The sequence below is a fragment of the Chelonoidis abingdonii genome, chromosome 2, assembly GCF_003597395.2.
Source record: "Chelonoidis abingdonii isolate Lonesome George chromosome 2, CheloAbing_2.0, whole genome shotgun sequence".
Lineage (NCBI taxonomy): Eukaryota > Metazoa > Chordata > Testudines > Testudinidae > Chelonoidis > Chelonoidis abingdonii.
This window is the reverse complement of record NC_133770.1, coordinates 264,679,431-264,702,372: the sequence shown is the minus strand read 5'-3', so window position 1 is coordinate 264,702,372 and position 22,942 is coordinate 264,679,431. Positions and strand designations below refer to the sequence as shown.

General features: G+C 39.8%; 1 protein-coding gene across 26 annotated transcripts in view; it reads left to right on the top strand.

Annotated features, from left to right (window-relative positions):
- The window catches only part of UBR5 (ubiquitin protein ligase E3 component n-recognin 5), a 152,771-nt gene that overhangs the window by 23,304 nt on the left and 106,525 nt on the right, over positions 1-22,942 (top strand). For 17 of the 26 annotated variants that reach the window (XM_075063148.1, XM_075063147.1, XM_075063145.1 and 14 more), the window contains exons 2-8: positions 1,498-1,542; positions 2,025-2,106; positions 2,263-2,339; positions 3,165-3,284; positions 8,873-9,062; positions 12,027-12,186; positions 22,240-22,389. In XM_075063148.1, coding sequence (XP_074919249.1) covers positions 1,498-1,542; positions 2,025-2,106; positions 2,263-2,339; positions 3,165-3,284; positions 8,873-9,062; positions 12,027-12,186; positions 22,240-22,389 — 824 coding nt within the window. The remainder of the gene's footprint in view (positions 1-1,497; positions 1,543-2,024; positions 2,107-2,262; positions 2,340-3,164; positions 3,285-8,872; positions 9,063-12,026; positions 12,187-22,239; positions 22,390-22,942) is intronic. The other 9 variants (XM_075063152.1, XM_075063154.1, XM_075063153.1 and 6 more) reach the window with 2 other exon arrangements.

Sequence of the window (22,942 nt, the reverse complement as noted above, 5' to 3'; positions counted from 1 at the left end):
ATCATTGAGGAGAGAGAATCAGAGCAAGCACTCTCTAAACCCCTGCTTAGCTGTTGGCTAAATTGCACTGTAAGTATCTTCAATATGAGAGTGCTTCACTGCCTAGAAACAAACTTTGTTCAGAGACAGGAATGGAGGTTACTGCATGGTCCCTGAGGACTCTGTCCCATCTGTGGAGCACTCCTTGGATACATGCTCTTGTGGGTTCTGTTCAAGCTCAGATCTTTCAATCAATTAGGTGTCATAAAGAGTGTCTCGGAGATGTTTGTGTAAATGTTAGACTTTAAGCTGTTTGGAGCTGGGTACATATCTTAGGCACTATTGGATAATATTTCTGATTTCTCTGAATTGTCTGCCTATTTTCCCGTACATCAAGTTGCATTTGTAGTTTCTCTTTATTTGACACTTTTCGTATTTGAGCTTTTCCCCCTCCCTTCGCTTTCTTTTATTTGAGAATCATGTGTTTGTTTTAAATCTAAGATCCCACACCCTTAAATGCCCTGGAAAATGGCATCTTTCCCTTTAGCCTATGGAGTTGGAAACAGTTTAGTCTTAGATAGGTACTTGTTCTGCCTGATGTTTGATCATTGTTAAGGCTAAGATTTTGTCATGGATTTTTAGTAAAAGTCAGGGAAGTCCATGACCTGTCCCTGACTTTTACTGAAAATATCTATGACAAAATGGGGAGTCTGGGCAGCTGGGTGTGGGCTCCAGGGCCCCCACCACCCGTGGGGCCTGGGAGCTCCATTGTCCCCTCTCCACTGGCGGCTGGGAGTGGTGGTAGTCCCCGCCCCTGCCACCCAGAAGTGGCAGGGAGGTTCCCTCGCCCCCCTACCCCCGGCAGCTGGGAGTGGTGGGTGGCGGTGCTGACTAGAGTCACGGAGGTCTTTGGAAATCACAGATTCCATGACTAAATTGCAGCCTTAATCATTGTTTGCCTGCGTTACCCTTCCTAGCCAATATATGTGACGTATGGTGACAAGACAGGAGTAACGAATGTCCTTTTCTTTCCAATAACCAAAAATGAGTGAGAAATGTGAGCAAAAAGATACTGTACTTGGATTCTATGGTAATGTATGGCAGCATAAAATCCTACAGTAGTTTGTTGAATTGAGGCTGGCCCCCACAAAATTGTAGTGCAGTGTCCTGGCATCTTGTAGTATTTTTACTGGGTTTCATCACTAGGTAGTAGTGGGTAGTTGGTATAATATATAACTTTGTTGCCTACTGATGCAGTGGCTGACAGTGAATTGCACAATTTGTCCGATGACTTGTGTTCTGAAATGTAATTTGAATATTAAGTGGCAGTCCATTCTTCACGTAGTTATGCTGTTGTGGTGATTTCAAGTTGTGTAGTATGTTGGAGAAGCCACACAGTGGTAAGAGGTTGAGCAGAATAAATCATGTCACAAAACAAATATGCTGCTTAAGTGAGGTTTGCATATAATACAGGATATTTTTCATATACCATGCACTCTTTTTTTGTTGTTGTTGCAGGTTAAGGGAAGTTTCAGAGAAGCTGAATAAATACAATTTAAATAGGTAAGATATATTAGCCATTGCTGTAAAACCATTCAGCAAAACACTTTTTCTGACTGACAAGCAAAAGTTTACATTGTAGATATACATTTCTACTACTAACATTCTACTTTTTTGATATATTTCTGAAAAAGATAACTTATGTCTGGGTAGGAAGTTCTAGCTGTTGATTATCATCTGTTAGTAGAGCACCCATCTCGTACAATTAATTTAATTTGGAGTATAGGCTCCACTTTTTATTGCTGACTGAAATAAAATATACAATATTGCTTTATCACCTTTTAAGGTTTTGTTTTGCCTTTTCTGTGCTTAATGACTGAAAATACATCATATTTGCTTCAACTAATGTACATTTTTAGTCATTTGAAATGTTTTATATCAGTAACCATCATTGCACATTGCTTCTTCCGTATACCACTTTGTACAATTTTTGTTCAGAGTTCAAAAGTTTAAAAATGTTATACATGCTCACTTTTTATTTTCAGCCACCCCCCTTTGAATGTATTGGAACAAGCTACTATTAAACAGTGTGTGGTGGGACCAAATCATGCTGCATTTCTTCTTGAGGTAAATTGCTCAAATCTGTTCTCATAACAAATTTGAAACCATACAGTTAAACATAATGCTTTTTAACATCAAATTTAATCAGCAACTGAAGACTTGATTTTTCTCTACTGCCTTGCATTTCAATTTTGGACACTTGTTTTTCTTATGTTAAAATAGGACGGTAGAGTCTGCAGGATTAGCTTTTCAGTTCAGCCAGACAGACTGGAATTGGGTAAACCTGACAATAATGATGGGTAAGAAAATACCGTTTTTGTACTCAGCAGATATATGAAATGGATAAATCTGAATTTTCTTGTATATTTGTCTTTGAAATCTATCCTCAAAATTTAAAATGAATGCTAGTACTGTGTAGGAAATCTTTAGATATGCTACAGTGTTGGTGATTATGTCGCCAAACAGTTCAGTTCTAGCTTGATAGTTATATTTTTGTGTTGAAAGAAATGCCATACTTAATACCAAAATGATAAAATTCCTACAGAATCTCTTTAACATAATTAAAAAAAAAAAACTTTCTGAAAGGAACAGACTTAAGTATTTAAGCCCCATATTGAACCTACTCTGAAAATGGTCATGACTAGAAGGACTTTCATTAACTTTAGCCCAGGTAAGTGCTCTTGAGAGTTATCAAAATAACTCTAAACTGAGCTTAAAACAATCTTTTTAATGCTAAAACAGCGAGTTGTTGCCTCTGGTTTACAGAAATAACAGTGACAATTGCAATCTATATATATACCTTAAATTAAATGTGAAGTTCAGAGGCTACCTCAAATTCAAAGTAATTAGTTATATGTGTTTGCAGTTATTCTATTGAAAAGACTTTTTTTGTAAGAAGAAAACAATGGGTTGCTGACATGAATATCTATTGGGCATGCTTTCCATATCTCAATATACACCTTACTATTTTGCAGTTAGAATAGTTTGGAGTATTCCCCAAGGGTGTTGCTTAAGCTGGTATGTTACCAGACTAAGTCCCTGACACTTTAGACCTGGGATTCCAGGTTTTGTTCTTAACCCATTTGGGATTGTTTTGTGACTGATTTACCATCTTTTACTTTCAGTTCAAAGTTGAGCAGTGGCTCAGGGGCAGGAAGGACATCCAGGCCAGGCAGGACTAGTGACTCCCCATGGTTTCTGTCTGGTTCTGAAACTCTGGGCAGACTGGCAGGCAACACCCTTGGGTAAGTTTTTGATAGGATTGAGGCTGCAATCTTTTTGTACCATATTTGGGTATGTGTGTATACACATATAAGTTGTATACAATTTGTATGAAAGAAGTTTAAATGCAGCAATTGTTTAGCTAGGGCACAACTAAAAAACCCTATTTATTAAATCACAACTGATCGCTCAGAACCTAGGATTTGAAGATATCCTGTATTCAGGACGAAACCAATTCAGAATACATACAACCAAAACTCAACTCATACTGTTGGTTGTGTTGTCCTTTAAGAAGTATTAGTGTTTGAATTTTGGGTCATTACTAATTTTTAGAGGAACGCTGTCTATTTAAACACCACACTTTTGTTGGAAATCTTTTAGACTACTAGTATTAAAGTAATACTTCAACATTTTTAAATTAAAGGGATTACAGAGGGAAAAAACTGTGGTTTCTTTTGTGCATTTGGCAACATCCTGTTCATATTTTTGTTTGCCCTTTTGTGTACCTTAGTTGGTTTCCTATGTTTGTGTAGGCCTTTTACACGGTAAGAGGAGACAAAGTCCTTTAATAATAATAATTTTAATTAAAAGGAAAGTTACTGTAAAACCACAAAAACTGAGACAGGAATTTGGAGGAATACTACACAATTTTTAATGATTTCAAATTGATGGTGTTCCATTGAAATCAAATGTCTATATATCCATGTAAATTAGTCTTCATTATTTAATCATAATAGATTTTGCGTTCTGTGACTTTTTAAAGACTTTTTGAACAGTGCCACATTTTGTTAGTTTATATTTCAGTGCATATTATGAAATTCTGTAATCACAGTCCCTGAACATGTGGGAAAATTTGCAGCATGGTTAAATAGAGAGGCAATGGTTTTTGTCCAAAGTGGAATTTGTCACTTACTTATGTCAAAGAATAAACTAACGTTCGCTAGTGCTTTGTATGATTAAAATGAAAGAAATGCAACCCTTAAACTAGAAATCCTCTCATGATCCACCTCCCATGTCTGCTTAAACTGAAGTTAACGAAGTTATAACCAGCCCACATTAGCCAGAATAATTGTTTGCAGAAACTTGTTTTGTGCAATTCTTTAAAAATGGCTTCCTAGCTAGGGGAAAGTGCAATATTGACAGGACCTGTGGAAATTAGGCGAAGATCATCTTCTTGGTAGTCCATCGATCCGATAATGACACAACTGTGCAGATCATCTATTGTTGGCCTCATGGAATGCCCTCTGATGACTGTACAAGCCAATTCTAGAGGTGCACATTTTGCTGCAGATGGTGCATAGGAAGTTCGCGGTCAGTGGGTTGTGCGCTGCTGATGCTCTGTGATGTCGTTTGCGTGCCTCTTGTAGACTCCGGCAGCGGTCTTCCTCAAAGGTGATGCAGGTATTTCTAACTGTTGCATGCCACTGTGTTCTGTCGCTGGCAGCGTCCTCAAGATCCCTAGGTTTGATACTGCTGTACTGCAGATTGGCTTGGATGGTGTCCTTGTAACGTTTCCGTGGACGACCTATATGCCTGATGCCCTGGGAGAGCTCACCATACAGAAGGTGGGGGGGGATTCTGTTGACATCCATGCGGCTGACGTGACCAGTCCAACATAGCTGTGACTTCATGATCATCATTTCGATGCTTGTCATCTGGGCTCTCTTGAGGACCTCGAGATTGGGCACTTTGCCTTGCCAGCGTATCTTCATGATGTTGTGGAGGCAGCACATGTGGAATGTTTCAGTTTGCTTGATGTGACACCTATATAGTGTCCATGTTCTCTCATCTCTTTTGTACAGGTGCGAAACAACAGCTTTGTACACAAGCAGTTTTGTTGACATCCGGATGTTGTGGTGGTTTAAAACTTTGATATTTGATATTCAGTGCCTGGCTTGCTTTGGCTATTCGTGTGTTGATCTCATTATCCAGTGATCCATCACTGGATATGACACTGCCCAGATATTTAAAATTCTCCACTACTTGAAGATGAGTGCCGTCAATGGAGATACTCGGGACAGAAGCGTTTGATCCAGGTGCAGGTTGATGAACTTCTGTCTTTCCGAGGCTGATAGTTAGTCTGAAGAGTTGCGAGGCCTCAGCAAACTTGTTGACAATGTGCTGAAGATCATTTTCAGTGTGAGCCATGAGGGCACAGTCGTCGGCAAAGAGTGCCTCGAAGAGTTTCTGCACTGTCTTAGTCTTTGCATTCAGGCGACGGAGGTCAAAAAGTGAACCATCGTGCCTGTATTTCAAGTATATACCTCGGTCCAGATCTTTTATTGCATGGTTAAGGACGCATGCAAAGAACAAGTTAAATAGGACAGATGCGAGAACACATCCTTGTTTTACGCCATTGGTGATGTTGAAGGGGACTGATGTGGCTCCATCAGACATGTCTCTTCAACTTCACATCGCTCCCTCTCGGCACAAATGCCCTTAGCATGTGCGACCTGCTTTCAGCTTAGCCAAACTGAAGGATGTTCAGTGTTTCAACAATTTCCAGAGGAGTCTTGATGTCAAACTGACGTCCCATGGACAATTGATCGGTACTGTAACCGAAAAGTGGGACCAGGTCAAGCAGATAGTGACTGACACAGCAATAACATCTCTTGGACCAAAGAAAAGAACACATCAGAATTGGTTTGAGAACCAAGAAGAAATGTGCTCAGCACTGGAAGTAAAGAGAACATCCTTTATTGAATGGCAGAATGACCCCTCCTCAGTCTCTAAATGGGACTATTTCAAATACCTTCAGAGCAAAACACAGAAGGAGCTCCGTCAGATACATGACAACTGGTGGGAGAGCAAAGCCAAAGAAATTGAGCACTATGCTGAGACTCACAACTCAAAGATGTTCTTCAGTGCTATTAAGACTATGGACCTTCTAAACAAAGGACCATCTCATTGCTCTCATCAGACAACACAACGCTGATTAAAGATGATGAAGGCATCAACGAAAGATGGCAAGAACACTTTCGCAACCTTCTCAATAGACCATCAACCGTGAATAATAATGTCCTCAATGAAATTCCACAACAACCTGCTCTGATAGATCTTGACTTTCCGCCCACTATAGGTGAGATTAAGAAAGCTGTTAGCCAGATGAGTTCAGGAAAAGCTCCTGGAAAAGATTGGATACCAGCAGAGAGATACAAAGCAGCAGGTCCAGCAGCATTAGCAGTGTTCCACAACATGATCATTAGCATCTGGGAGGATGAAAACATACCTTGGGACCTCCGCGACGCTACTATTGTCTCTCTTTTCAAGAACAAAGGCAGCAAAGCAGAATGTGGAAACTATAGAGGCATATCCCTCCTCTCCGTTGGTGGGAAGATCATCGCCCACATCATCTTGAACCCCCTAATAGCCAGTATTTCTGAGGCAAATCTACCTGAAATTCAGTGTGGTTTCTGACCTGGCCGGAGTATAGTCAACATGGTGTTTGCTGTCAGACAAATACAAGAGAAGTGCATTGAATAGAATATGCACCTGTATGCTGTCTTCGTAGATCTGACAAAGGCGTTTGATACCGTCAACAGGGAAGCCCTTTGGACCATTCTAACACGACTTGGCTGCCCAAGAAAATTTGTCCAGATTATACACCTTTTTCATGACAGGCGAAGAATTGTCTGATGGAGCCACATCAACCCCCTTCAACAGGCAAAGATAAACTTCATCTAATTCAGTACTAACTTGCGTCCAGTCCTCTTTCCTCCCAAATATTGCACCTTCTCTATTGTTTTATCTCCTGGAATGTACAACTTCATACATATTAGTATCAAATCTCTCCTTACTGCTTCAAAGCCTCTGCTCTTATTTGGCCAAGTTATTGCATGGTTGCTTCTGTTCACTTGTGTTTTTGCTGTGTCTCTCCAATTTTGCTGGCATCAAGAAATTCATGGTTGATGTTTACGCCAAAGGAATACCCAACAGAGCCTTGTTCTCAGGCTTCCTATTTTCTGGGATGATGTGTATCAATTATGTACTTTTTCTTTATTGTGATAGACCAGTTTTAGAATGTCAGCAGTCCACTGTGTACAATTTGAGAACTTTGGTCTTAATGCATTGATAGAAATGACTTGACTATTTTGAACCATGTAGACAATATATGCCTCTTATAATTCAGAGTAATATCTTGTATCCTGGAGTATAGGACTGAACAAATCAAGGTGAAAAACAAGATGTAGATGTGTCTACACTCCCACTGCTGACTGTGTCAGCTGATTCGGGCTTGTGTTGTGGGGCTACAAAATTGTAGTTTAGACATCCAGTCCTTTTTTTAAATCGAGCAACTGTTTGTATCTGATCTGCTTTCCTAGGGATCTTTTTAGCAGTTGCTACTTCAGACAACATATATATTTCTATTAATCAGAAGTTTGGTCTTCTGTATTTTCTCTTCTTGAAACTGTTAAAGATGAGGCTGGTCCTTTCTAACTAGTTCTGTTCATACTGTTGATTAAATTGTCAGTGATGCTATATCTGATATCCTTAAGCCTCAGTGTGCAATATGACAGCATCTACATTGGTCAGAAAAGCTCTCTTTCTGAAGGAATGGATGGCTGATTTATTTTCCAAAGCCTCGTCTTATCTCATCTGAAACTAGAGACTTTCAGATTCTCAGCATGCTGCGAGTTACCTAGGTTTACTCCAGCATAGATCCTTCTGAAGGAATTCTGTTGCTGCTTTAAACTATTAAAAGGTAGCCGTGATAGAGTGGATTGAGGATGGATCTAGAAATTGGGAGATCTGTTTTTGTTCCTTTTTGGCACTAGCACATTGAATAAGTCACTTCTGTTAATCTCTGTTACCCTATCTATAAAATGTATGGCCCTACCAAATTCAAGGCTATGAAAAACATGTCATGGACACATACTACTCCCTGGGGAAATCGTGCTCCAAAAAAATAAAAACAAAAAGTTGCGTAACTTAGGTCAACTTACCTCCGTAGTGTAGACAAGCCTGAGCATCAGGGAAATGACTGCATGCTTCAAGGCACGTTTCTCTTGAGTAGTGACCTCTTCTAGACGGACAGGTCAGAAGAGCTGTTAGATATTTGTAAGACAGTCAGCTGAGTGTCGTGACCATCTCTGAAGCTCTGTTGGCTGAATGTGGCAACCTCCTCTGATGTGCACTTCTCAGAACAATGCTATGCATAGTTAGGTGTAATACTTTCTTGTTGATGTTACTGTTGCTTTTAGAAACTCCTAGATTCATGACTGGTGTAAAGTCATGAACAATAAAATTTATTACCCCAAAATTCTGGTTCTTACAATTTCTTCCCTACAGCCCAAGCGTATACTTTCAGTTATTCTAAATTGGCTAGTTTTACTGCTGTTTACATTGTTTATGCTTTATTAGTGTTAGAGATCACTGCTCTGGAGAAATCAACTGAGAATTCAAGCTGACAAGCTCTTCTCTCTTTTACATGGAGGTGACATGGCTTAGCCTCAGCTGTACTGTTCTCAACCTGATAGAAATGAAATGTATCCCATAAGGTGTCTGACGTGAAGATTCCAATGAATAAAATCCAATATATTTTACCCTTTTAAAATAGCTCAGAAAATGTAGAGATCTGTTTAAAATAATAATAAAAATGTAAATCCCTTAGAAGCCGCTGGAGTTCAGGGGTTGGTGGAAGTGGAGGAGGATCCTCTGGTAGATCATCAGCTGGAGCTCGGGATTCCCGAAGGCAAACCAGAGTTATTCGCACTGGACGTGATAGAGGATCTGGACTATTAGGTAGTCAGCCACAGCCAGTGATTCCAGCATCAGTAATTCCTGAGGAACTCATTTCACAGGTGGGTAAGCTGGCAGAACTTTGCCTTTCTTGATAAACCTTTGGAAACTGTTTGTAGATTACCAAATAGTACCCACCAATTATCATTGTGTTTTCTCTTTGCCTTTTAATTTCCTCTTCTATCTGAAAAACTTGACCTTGTCTGGCTGAATTTTATGTTAGATTTATCAAGTTGATATTCAAGGACACACTAGTGCCGGTTTCCCCATAATGGGAATGAGTGATGAGAATGGTAGATATGAGGAGGTGGTGACTTGGATGTGAGAGCCTGCACATTGAGGGAGCTGAAGGCAAGGACCAGAACTTAGAGGTGGAGATGAGGCATGGCATACATAATGTTATAGAATTGGTAATCTGCAGATACAGGGGATGTCGCAGGAAAAGAGTTCATGTTCAAGAATGGATGTCAAGGTTATTGACAGTAGAGGCAAATGAGTCTCTGTTAAGGAGGGTAAAGAAGATGGAGTTGGTTAGGATTGCTTTATTTGTCCAGTAGAAACACTTTGGTCACAATCCACTGATCACAAAGCACTGGGTAACTGTGCTTGTGTCCACATTAGAAACTGTAACACTCGTAGTGTCCAGTACAGATGGAAGAAAGTCAGTTTGTGGCATTCTTACCCACTGGAATTCTAAGAGCAGTTGGGTAAGTAATGATCCATTGTCAGTACTTAGTCTTACTAGACTCCCATAGTCTTCAGAAGCTGTCCTGAGCGTACTCTTTGCTTTCCTCAAGGATCAAAGCAGTAGGCAACAGATTGAAATTGACCTGATTCTTGTAAGTTGTACTGTTACCTGTGGACTTAAGAAGACAGCATTTCATCTACTTACTTCATTTCACGTTTGGAAAGCTTTCTTAGCATTAGAATTTATTTATTTTTTTAATAAAAGCTTAAACGCTGGAGAAGCCGAGGATACTTCCTTGGAAAGTTTGTTTGTCATTAGTGATTGAGGGAATTTTAAAAGACCTGGTTCAACAAAGAAAAAGGAATAGATGCATAAGCAAAGGAGGGTAGACTTTATTAAAAAAAAAAAAAAAAAAAGGCAAGCAGCAGGTTGAGAATGCAGTCTTTTAAAAGTCTGTATAGGAGGGCATAGCAGCCCATGTGTCTGAATGAGACCAAAGTGGGAGAGAGCCACTGTTGACAGAAAGGAAGGGATTAACAACATTGTGGAACCAGCTGCAGCTCCATAGTTAAGACTGAGTTGAGATTTTCATTTACAGCAGGGATTAAACATCTTTATGTACAGAAAAATACAGTATATTCTCTCCTTACTCTTTGAGTATAAAATGAATTCTTTGAGAATTCACGAGTAAATCCATTAAGTAGTTCAATAGTTTAAAAATAAATTTAAAATGTCCTTTAAGAAATCTAGCACCTAATGATCAACAGCTTTGTTCTCCATAATGATTTTAAAACAGAATAATACAGACTCCTCAGACTTCCTAAATAGCTAAAAGTCACTAAAATCTGGATATATAGGCTTTATTTGAAAAACCGTTTTTATGGTTGATGGCATTTTTTTTCCTGTTCTTCATAACTGAATTTCTTCAGACTCTGCTGAAGAATAACCTGCTACAGAGAGAATTCCATGAAGAACATGATCTTTCCATAATGGTCACTATCTCCCTGTTCTCAGTGGGACGGGTGGTCCTTTAAGCCTCCTGACAGTATAGGACGGGGTAGGCAACCTATGGCACGCGTGCCAAAGGTGGCACATGAGCTGATTTTCAGTGGCACTCACACTGCCTGGGTCCTGGCCACCAGTCCGGGGGGCTCTGCATTTTAATTTAATTTAATTTTAAATGAAGCTTCTTAAACATTTTAAATACCTTATTTACTTTACATACAGCAATAGTTTAGTTATATATTATAGACTTGTAGAAAGAGACCTTCTAAAAACGTTAAACTGTATTACTGGCACGCGAAACCTTAAATTAGAGTGAATAAATGAAGACTCGGCACACCACTTCTGAAAGGTTGCCAACCCCTGGTATAGGGTGACACTCTGACCCAATAGCATCTTGACTCTTTCTCATTTGAACCGCTGGGTTTTTTTTTCTTGAGGGTCTCTGAAAGAGAAGACTTTATGTACCATCCTCTTCCTACAGAAAAACTTTTGGGTTATGAAAAATATTGGCCAAAAACCCATTAATCCTAAATATTCCCTTCCAAAAGGTGTTGTACCAGATCTATTCAACAGAGAAGGTAGCAGGATGTGTACATGTGCGCACTTCCGTATCTTATTTGTATCCATTTGTATTTTTTTTAATTTAATTATGAGTATCCTGGGTTTAGTACTCTTAGTTATGAGTTAATTACTACATTCTGACTATGGTCCCATTTTTTTCTATATTCCCAGATAAAAACCACATTAAGATGGAGTTAAGGTTGAAATTACCATGTGTACTTAAGAGTCTAAATTACTATGTGTACTTTCAACTGTAACTCTATCTTAATGTTATTTTTATCTGAAATAATGCATTAACATCTGTATGCAACTGTGCATCTTTGGAAGGTGATATTGTGAGAGTGAAAGTCATCCTTTTTTAAGGAAATTGGAAGATCTTGTAGTATTGGAGACAGTATGTGAGGCAAAGGAATGAAAATGCAGTCTTGGCTCCCATATAACAAGTTATCTTTCAGCTGTATTACCTTTGTTCATTAGTTTCTTCACCTTGGCATTCTTCATTACCGTATGCAAACTATCACATATGGCTTTTGGGGACTTACAAAACCCAAATCCCAAAATCTTGCTTTTCATTTGGAAACTTGGTTTCCGTGTACTGGTGAATCAAAATGTTGACCATTGACCTTCATACACTATACTTGTCTCTTTGGGAAATCAACCATAGTGCTCCAACTTTTTGCTGCTTCAGGAAGTTTTCCTCTTGTAGAGAGAAATCACTGAGTGGTGGTTGGTGAATTGGGAATGACAAATAACAGTGTTCTGCATTTTATAGGCACAAGTTGTTTTACAAGGGAAGTCCAGAAGTGTCATTATACGAGAACTCCAGCGGACAAATCTTGACGTAAATCTTGCTGTAAATAATTTGCTGAGCCGTGATGATGAAGATGGAGATGATGGAGATGACACGGCAAGTGAATCATATCTACCTGGAGGTTTGTATATCATGATCCTTACCTTTTTTCCATCTTTCAAATACTGTTGAGCTCTCCTGTTTCAAAAGGGTTATCTGAAAATGCAAACAAGTTCTCAGCTCTCTCTGTTTGAGCATCAGGAATGTGCTCTGTGCTGTGCAAGATACACAATGAAGATATTCCTTGCATCCAGGAGGTTTCAGTCTAAGATATGGGTAACAGGTTGCCCTGGGAAGCCCGGAGAAGGGAATAGCTTTCATGTTTTAAAAAAATGAACTATTGTCTTTACTACTTTGTGGGTAACACACAAGTGAGTCTTTTGGATGCTGGGCTTCGCATTATCAACATTACAAATTATGCTACCGTTCAGTGAGATGACTGCCATGCAGTTTGCCATAGATTATAATTCTAATGATGAAATTAATTCTTTAAATTTAGAATCTTAGTCTTTACGTGATAATATGAACTTTTAAGATGCATTTTTTAGAGAAAAATATGTATAGCTTTCTATTATGTTGTATAAGGGCTCAGTAGGATCTAGCTTAATAGTCTTTGACAGTTTTATTGAGAGTGTCTATTCCTTAGCTTCAAAGTATCCTCATAATTAATCTTATAACAGTGCTGGAGTGTTGCTGTCGTGCTGGATGAGCCTTTTTTGAAATAGTGTCTTTCCCTTGTAATTGCTTTTAAAAGTCCTTCAGCCTTTTCTTGCATTGTCTAATATTTCCATAATTGGACTTTACTCAGTAGGAAAACATGCTTGAAAATATGTAGTAGCCAAGTCTAATGTTTGTATGTTCTGGTTAGGTGCATAGTATGAAAATCAAACATCTAAACTCTGAGTGCATAGTAGTTTTTCTTTTTGTATGATAGAATGACATTTTAGTATATTTTTCTAATAAATGGGTTTTTCTGCTCATCTGGTTCACCAAGAAGCTCATGGGCTTCCTTGATCTTTATCTTGTCTACCATGTGATTGGACAAAGGTGTGTGTTCCTGTATTTGCATCTGACAAAGTTCTTTATTTTGCTTTAGAATCAAGAGTCCTTTGGTTGAACCTGTAGGCACAGAGAAGGCAAATTAAGGCACTTTTGTTCCACCTTTCTCTTTAGTAAATTAGTTGCACAGTCTGTCTGCCAGAGATGTAATTGAGGAAATAAGTTCATTTTACTCTCTCGTCAATTTTATTCAAAGTAAATATTCTTACTCCTGAGAAAACAAGGATGCATCAATCCTGAAATTGTATTCAGCTCTGTAGGTAAGCACCCTTGGTCCCTGTTTAGACCAGAGTTTCTTTCCACCCCAATTCTGTGCTGAGCTAATGATTCTCCTGATTAGTACTACTTCAGGTTATAGTGGCAAGCTTGCAGGGACCATCTGACAATCTATGATTTGGAACACGTCTGTGAGTACTGTGACCTCAGTTAATGACTTTTTAGACTGTCTTGGCTCAATATAAGATAATTAGCACAATGTCTAAGCTTTCAGTAAATTCCTAGAAAACATTTTCTTCCTTAGCTAACTTTTTTTATGATCCTCCCTTTGGAAAGACCAAACCTTTCTAGGTAAGACTGCAACTTCCTTACATAAAATTGTAATCTTTCTTTTCTTATCCCGCATTCCCTCTGAGAAAACTGATTTATTTTCAAATATTTTGTGAGCAAAGGGATTGGAAATAACAGAAATGGCACTTTTGACACTCTTCAGCTCCAGTCTAGACGAAGTTAATCCAGAATTCCCAGTTTTCAGAATATGCTTTCCCTTGTCTGTCTTAAACTACATTAGATTTTTACAGGCTAAAATTGATAGCTAAGAATTGTCACCCTTCAAAGAGTATTGAACTATAGTCATGATCCGGACATGGCAGAAGGCCAACTTAAAAATATGATGACTCTATGCCTGTGACTCTATTCTTTTGTATATTGAATTTTGCTTACAAATTTAGCAGTTCTCCTAGCTCTTCAGAGTCAAGTTAATTGTTAGGATTAGGATAAAGTGTAGGCTCCAGGAAAAATGGTGGATCAAAATACCTTCCCAGCATCTCTTGTGAAAAATAGTGACATTCACCTTCAGAAGACTCTATAACAGATAGAAATTGAATTTTTGATTGTCTCGTTTCTCATTCACGCCAAGCATAACCTACCCTAAGTCTTCTGAACCTTCTTTATTTTCTGAAATTGTTCCTCTCCTCTTGCCTCTGGATATTCTTTTGAACTTACAGCGCTATTTTCTTGAAAGGGGGAAAAAATTACAAGAAAACCAACATTTATGATCCAGTCTCTCAAGTGGTAACTCCAAGTAACTTTATTTTATTTTTTATTTTTTTTATTAAAGGTGATCCTGAACAGTTGTTTGCTAAAAGTGGGGTTTGCCTCTTAGCTTTTGATCTTGTAGAATGAATGCTTGAAAGTTATGTGTTTCTGCTTGTTTTTAAAACGTTGGAAAAGCAGGAATGTCAAGGTTGGAGGGCTTCTTGAGTTCTTCAGAAGTGTTTATTTTAAGCTCTGGCCCCTTAATTATAATGGTATTGAAATTTCACATATTGTTCCTTTCTCCCTCATGGGCACCTGGTGCTCCGTGATCCACTATAGCTGGTTATTCCTCCATACCTATCAAGCAAGGAAGTACCCTTTTTTTTAAAAAAAAGGTGTTCATTAGAGTTATATATGTGTTTAAAAAACAAAACAATTTTAAAATCAGAGTAGAAAATCCGTTGCCCCCTCAATTTATGCAATTTTCAGCTTCCTGTATATTATGTTGTCATATTTCACTAGTACTTTAATCGCTGTAGTCTTTTAGATAATATAAGAGTTGACTTCAGTTTTTAACGTTTCAGACACTTTTAAAACATCATTTAAAAAAAAAAAAGCAAAAAGCAAAAAAGGGGTATAAGCCCAATTTTTTTTCCTTTTCAGGTCATCTTTAATGAATGCTTTTGTTTTTCTTATGTATGCGTGCTTGCTTTCATGACCTAGTTTAAAAAATCTAGTCTTGTCTTGTTTGTTGATGACAAAGTAAGGAGACTCCATTGAATACATTGCTGTGTTTTACTTATTAGTAATGTAAATGAGACTATAGAAAGGAGAATACCATATGGTAGAGGCATGCTTGGGTGTCCTGGTTCAGCCACTAGCTTGCAACTCATGGCAAGTGAGCTAGCTTGGAATTTTGCCTGGGACTTTATGTTCTAATAAAGTGCTGTGATTCTCCAGAACGTAAAAAGATCCTGGTAGCTTGGTTAATTAGATTTTTAGTTTGTTCCTCCCTAGCAATTTATATATGACAGACATACCTGGTTCTGATTTTCAGCGTGAAGAAAACATTGCTTCTAGAGAAACTTGTGAAACATAATTGCAGTGACATTTACTTATTGCTTTGGATGGTGGAACATAAAATAATGTGTTCCTTGAAGTTCTGATTGTTCAGAAGGAATAAATGTGGCAGACTTAAAGGTGCAGCACTGTCTGGTGTAATTGTATTACATCATAGTGAGTGTGAGTTAGTGATGTTGGGAGATAAGGAAAAGATGAAAAATTGAGTCCCTAGAAATTTTCCTACTTGACGAATAACCAATTTTTTTCTTAAAGTGATCTCCAAGGTGGAGAATATCCGGACACGATACCAACAAATGTGTGTGGTGATTGCTGGTGGTGCACTTACTGAACTATCTGGGCTTGGTCAAAAATAGTTTCCTTTTTACCACAGTGTTCTTTGGTAGCTCATTCAGATGAAGTAGGTATAAATCCCTTCATTCCTGGACAGAGCTGTCGCGATCATCCTGTCTTGCTCAATAATGAGAAATATATGATCATGACATTGCCGGAAACATAAGTGACCAAATCTGATAGGATTCTTGAGAACAGTGGCGCATAAAGTCATGTGGCAGAACTTCTTGAATAAGTAATCAAATATTGTGTTCTCACCCAAGCTTCTTAAGCTGAGTTTTAGTCTTGCTGAGTCTATTTGAATCTCCACAGAATTCAAAGAAAGTGCCTGAATGATCTTTGAAGGATACTGGATTTGGCTCCTAAATCCAAAATTTTATGTGATTTGATTTATATAGATAGCGTAGTGGTTAAGAGCTCCGCCCTTTGATACGGGAGACTGCCCTTTGATACGAGAGACCGGGGTTCAAATCCCGGTTGGTACTCAACTTTCCAGTAGGGGTCCTTGGGCAAAAGACCCCCTGCCCTCAGATCACTGTGCCTACTCAAGTCTGAGAGTGACACGAACTAGGAGTCGTTTACCGCCTCGGACGTACGCCGCAGTATTAAACAAGTTCCGTTGCCAGATGTTGAGGAACCAGACTAATTGCACGCATAACTGGGCTACTGGAACAAAACCATTCAGGACAAGAAGAGAACCTGGAATTGATGGATGCTACTACAACAGTAGACCTTAATGAGAGGGGATATATGAACTATGAGGGGACTATGGATGGACAAAAGACTACATCCCACTTACTGAGAAACAGCATAGTTACCCAACGTTCAACATATAAAGAGGATAACTGATCTCACAGACTTGAGATAGACAACTTCCACATTACTCCCAAGACTCAAAGAAGACCTGGAAACAAGTGGATGTGAGCCACTACCTGAAGTTGAACTTCACTGCACACCTCATTGCAGAGAACAGCATGAAATGAGAGCATAAATCATGGAAAACTAGTTACAGGTCATCTCGAACCGAATTACCAGTCTCACTGGAAGAAGTACATCAGATTAGCATGTTAGATAGAGCCAAGAGCCCTCGATGACAATCCCTCACATACCACCATATACATCAAACAAGAACTGCTATACCCGCTACAGAGCCTCTGTAATCCTGGAGACGCTTGGCTAACGATCAAGAAGAAACAAGTATGTACAACCCTGGAAATGAAGCGTTGGGAGGATAAGATACATAGGCGACTGGAAGAGAAATAGTCTGCTGGGAACACAGAAGGTGTAAGATTAAGGATAAGACTCGGCTACAGAAAAAATACAAGGCCTGACTCCGATCTAAGCCCTTAGAGACTGCTAAACAAAGGTCAAGCACTGGCTACCAGGCTAAGGAGATACACTAGAGAAGCAGAGGCAAGATAAAGTAAATGCCCTGTTTCCCAAGAGCCACAAGGTGTTACTCCCAAACTGCAAAGCAATAAAGCAGAGTACACAGCATCAGATAACTGAAACAGTAACGGAAAACATCAATGGGAGAAAGAGAAACCTCATAAACACCGAGTGCAAAGGTGGCCTGCAGGGCCTGGAGAAGAGCACGCCACTCTCCCGAGACAGACATCCAGTCACCCATACAGTAAGAGAACTCAGCAGTGGGTCAAGACATGCATGAGCTGCGACAGCACCTGACCAGAACGATGCATCCACACCTACTGCGCATAAAGAATCTAACAGCAGTGCGATAACGCCTAGCAGCCAACAGATCTTAGACAGCGTGCTAGCAGCAGGCCTCCACCCAACCTGCTATAACACAAGAAGGACAGTGCTATCAATGAAAGACCCGCTGCAAGCGGTAACAGAGACTCGTTCCCCCTACAGGCCGAATAACCTGCTCCCGCCACAACATGGAAATCCTATCGGCATCTATAGCGCAAAGCTACTAGAAGCATAATGGGCGTACTATGGCCAAGCTCAGCGAAGGCATTGGGGAAAACACCGGTAGGCTCAAAACTACCCAGTTGACTCAATGATAGAGAGGTCACCTAAGATCAAGATCTACGAGACCATTCTGAGCACAGCCTGGATTGTACCTACAGGAAAGCCTACACGACTCATCCCTGCAATGTGGATCTGCCTGAGATATCTGCGCGAATACCAAGTCAACAACATAAGGACTTCCTCAAGAACTCAATTGATTTATGAAGACAACTTCGGAAAGTCCAACCTTCCAAGTGCAGTGCCAAGTGACATCAATGCGCATATACCAAGTGAATGCTAACTGCCTCGGCGCTGTTTCTGCCACAATAGGCTTTTAAACCCATAGCCCAGACTATGACAAGGACTGGACGGGACAGGTTTCAGAGGGACGCTCCACAGCCACACTCCTCGTACATGGATGAACATCAAGCATTTATGCTAGAATGATACGAGACTCGGCATTCGCCTAATCCCACCTTGCATCGGATCTGCATAGTGGGATAGTCGGGATGTGCGATTCGGACTGGAGAGTGTTGCGGCCGGATGTTATGAAGATATGGAGGGAAGTATCCAAGACGGATAGGGTGAAACACAGAGGGCCATCAACATCAGACTCAATACAGACAGTCTACAAGTATCCTCTTTGGCGTCCCTACTCACATGGAAACACGCTGAAGTGTAGCAAGGAAGAAGCAACATCTCAGTTCATCAAGGAATAGGACATGCCTGAAGCCAGTCTTCGTGGAAAGAAGCAAGTAGTCCACACTTATACAGGATTACGCCCTCGACGGTCATCAGATATCCTGCTTTATATGTGGACTGGCCACAGGAAGGAAACCATAGGATGTAGCTGCGATGTGCAAGACCCGGAAGCTCCTCACAATCCTACGGAGGTTGTTCACCCAATCCAACCCAGAGACTGTAATAACAGGCCGGAAGAAGGGGCGAGGTTTGAGTGAGCGCCACACTGAGCCGCTGTCTTGGAGAACACCCTGGAAATCCAAGAAGTACATCAAAGATGCCCGAAGTAACCTGCTTGAGAGAATGCTTGAGCAGCAGCAAGACATGGAAGGAAGACCCCTGCGTGGGATGACATGACAGATGCTGAGGTGCTGACATTGGGAAATCCGTTACCAGGTGGGTAAAGGGCTGGACTAAAGGACAGGCATGAGGCAACTGATCGTGAGCAGCACTAGGAGACCAGCCTCATGTGAGTCACCAGCCATTGAAGCAGGGTCTACCAACACTAAGGTAGAGGACTTCCAAGCTGCAGACTATGGCAGAGAGTCCTCAGAGAGTCTCAACCATAGTGGGGAGGAGTAGATGCGGCAGAAACAGCATACATCTGAACGGACACCAGAGTGGCTGGCATTGTGTCAGCGAAATCTGCCAGAGCGATGAGCCGTCCATAGCATGGGCATAGCCGGCAAACCATAAGGAATTCCGATTTGTTTTGTAAGAGAACGGACAGGGCTTCAAGATTCTGGGGATCTTTCCGATCAGACGGACAGGCAGGTACAGTGGCCAAATAAACCAGACATCGGGATAATAGAGACAATAGAGCAGATAGAACAGCGTGTTTTATATAGCATGCAGTGCAAGTGACAGCAACAATCGAAGAAAGGTATGGAGAAGCTGGAGAAGTACCAAGGCCTGAAGAGGGACTAGAGAGAGAATGTGGAAAGTGAAGGCCAAAGTGGTCCCAGTTGGTGGTAGAGCATCTCATGGCGCTGTGATCTCCTAACGGCGGGATGGTGCTTCTCCCAGAAATATCAGAGCTCTCTGTCCAGAAGAGTGCAGTGCTAGGAACAGCTAAGATACTGCGCAGAACCCTCAAACTCCCAGGCCTCTGGTAGAGGACCCGAGGTTGAGGAAGACACATACCACCCATGGGGTGAGAGGGGAATTTTTTTTAAATAAAATTTGATGGCATAGAGAATAGAAGAGAGAATTTTATCTTTTGAATTGGTACTGGTCCTACAGGAGGAAAGACAAATGTTTGATATTGTGCCTTCCTCCTGTTTTTCTTTGACTCAGGAGCCAAACATGTATGTATGAGTTGTTAAAAGATTTGTTCAAATTTATGGAGACGTTATGCTGACTTATAACTTATCTACTGAAAAATATTTCCCACCTGCAGATGAACAAGATGGCTGGAGGGATGCCTGTTAAGTTCTAGATGTCCTGTATAGGAAATTTCCATCTCTGATAGAAGAGCTGAGCTGAGGAAGCAAGCTATTCAACTTGGATGAATGCTTGACAACTTTCTCCAAGAGATGCTTCCTATAGCTTAATTCTGTTAAAAAGGGCTGGGATGATGTGCACTGCAGCTATATGGATGGACAGTGACAGATGGTGGTGGATTTTGACCACCCTGTTCCTTTGTGGAGAGCTGCCAGCAGGTACAATGAGGTTAGGCTGTTCTGGTGTGTGTGTAGAAGGATCTGGTAGACATTTGGACAGCCAGGTCATTGCTTTTTCCTACACCATTGTATGTACTCAGGTGGTCTGACAATATAGGCTGGTCTGTGCTGCTGTATTGCCAACAGTTCTGGTTCTCCCTCCCCCCCCCCCGTGAATCTATCAATCAATGAAGAGATTAGCATTGGAAAAGTTACAGAGTAGAGGTATGGAATAACTCCCATATGAGGCGAGATTAAAAAGACTGGGAATGATCATCGTAGAAAAGAGACTATTAAGTATGTATGTGTTGGCGGAGGGGGCGGGGGGAGAATATGATAGAGGTCTATAAAATCATGAATGATGTGGAGAAAGTGAATAGGGGAGCATTATTTACTCTTTCTCATAACACAAGAACCAGGGGTCACCCAATGAAATTAATACAGCAGGTTTAAAACAAACAGAAGTACTTCTTCACACAATTCACAGTCAACCTGTGGAACTCATTGCCAGAGAATGCCAAAAGTTTGTATGCCAAAAGTATAACTGAGTTCAAAAAAGAACTAGATAAATTCCTGGAGGATAGGTCCATTAATGTCTATTAGCCAAAGTGGTTAGGGACGTGACTCCATTCTCCAAGTGTCCCTAACCCTCTTGACTGCCAGAACCTGGGGCTGGGTGATGGGATGGATCACTCAGTAATTGCCCTGTTCTGTTTATTCCTCCAGTATGGCAATTTTTATGTTCTTATGACTGTCATCAATGAATGTCTATGTATGTGAAATGTCTTACCACTGCTGAGAAAGCAAGTAGCTATTGTGGGATGGTGGACTATTTGTCTGGCTTCAGAAAATGTTAGCGTGGCCCTTCTGATCTTTAGGGACTGAGGTTACTGACTGACCTTTTCACTGTCAAGAAATGAAACATTTGCAGAGGACAGATGCCTAGAAGTTATAATACAGGATGTCTACTTCTTTTCAGTTTTTGGATACCATCTCATCTAGGTTTACCCTTCTTAATTCCAGAAGTCCAAGTAGAAATTACTATCTGCCAGTCGGGGTTCAGAGCTTTCATTATTTAACCTTCAAATTAATTCCACTAAATCTAACCTGTTGCTGCATTTTTTTTTTTTTTGGTGTATGATAATTTAGAGGCTTTACAAATTCCATACTAGGAGAGATCACGGCTGAAGAAACTGACTGTATTGTATTACATGGTGATTAAGTTTGGCGTGTTAGCTCTATGTATTTTTTTATAATGGGATTTTGTGTTCCTACCTCATATTAGACTTCTTTGATCATAGGGACTCGTTGAGGAAACATTGTAAATGCCTTTATTTAGGATCCCAAGATTTTTCGAGTTGGGATTAGACCCAGGGTATTTCAAATTAGGTCTTAATTTTTATTGTATAGATTTGAAATAGTGACTATTTTTTGTAGACATCCTTTTATTCATTTTAATTTTAATAGTGAACCTTATGCCTGACTTCAAAGCTTATTCTATGAAAGCACAACAACTGTTTCCGGGAGTGAAGAAATTTCTTAATCTCTGAAGCAAATTTGTTGGGCAACCACTTGGAAACGTGTATAGTTTCTTTGCTTGGCAAGATCTTTGGAGGGACAGCTTTTACCTAATAGCAATACTAGTTTTTTCTAATTCTAGCTAACTAATTTATGGAGTTTGGCTGTTTATTTTAATTAATGCTTTGCTCTTCCCAAGTGTGTGACTAAGGTTTGAATTTCTGGGGTGTGGAAATTTTTTTCTTTTGGGGTAAGATTTGTTCAGAAAACTTGGTTAGACAAGTGACAGAGCAGTTCCTGTATGGAAAATTGGCTTGCATACATTGGACCACTGTGCTTGATTGTAAATGTGGGTGCATAGGAGACACATTGGTTTGTACTGGTGAATCTGAGGAGCAGAAATTCAACTTAGAAGTAGGAAATTTTTTGTTTTGATGTTTATTTGGTGATGGTCTCTCTAGTTGATGTTTTTAAGTAGCTGATTATTCACTTAAGACCCTTGTCTCCTCTTATAGAGGATCTTATGTCTCTTCTGGATGCTGACATACATTCTGCTCACCCAAGTGTCATTATTGATGCTGATGCTATGTTTTCAGAAGATATTAGTTACTTTGGTTATCCATCCTTTCGGCGTTCATCACTTTCCAGGCTAGGCTCATCCCGAGGTAATTTTGCATCTTTTTTTTCTTTGTAATAAGTAGTTTGCTGTGCAAAAAGCTAGTGGTAGTACACACTAGTTATTTAGACTTTGATTTGTATGCACAAATTGATTGTTAAACATTAAGTCTCTAATAGTTTTGATAAAATCAATAGTAATTTTTTTTTAAAATGAACAGGTAAGTTCTGCAAAAATCACGAGCGAATTTGAAGTTTGATAATGTTAATCAGTTTGTTAAAATTTTGCATGAAATTTTGAAAATCACAAATACCTACTAATTATTTTTTAAACCACAATTGCTTACTAATTATCTTAATGTATTTAATTGAGAATGTTAATTCTGATCTAAAAGCAGTACTCAAATTTGATATGACATGCAGCATTCTGAAAGCTAGTTTCTTTGGTTTAGGTTGCTCAGTATGCAGTGCTCTTCTAATTTTCTTAACTAGTTAACTTGTTCCATGGCACGTAAATACATGAGTGAAGACCATTTTAAATTCAGGGGCGGGAGATGAGAGCTAAGCTGTGCTCTTGAAGCATTTTCGGAAATGGGTAGTAAC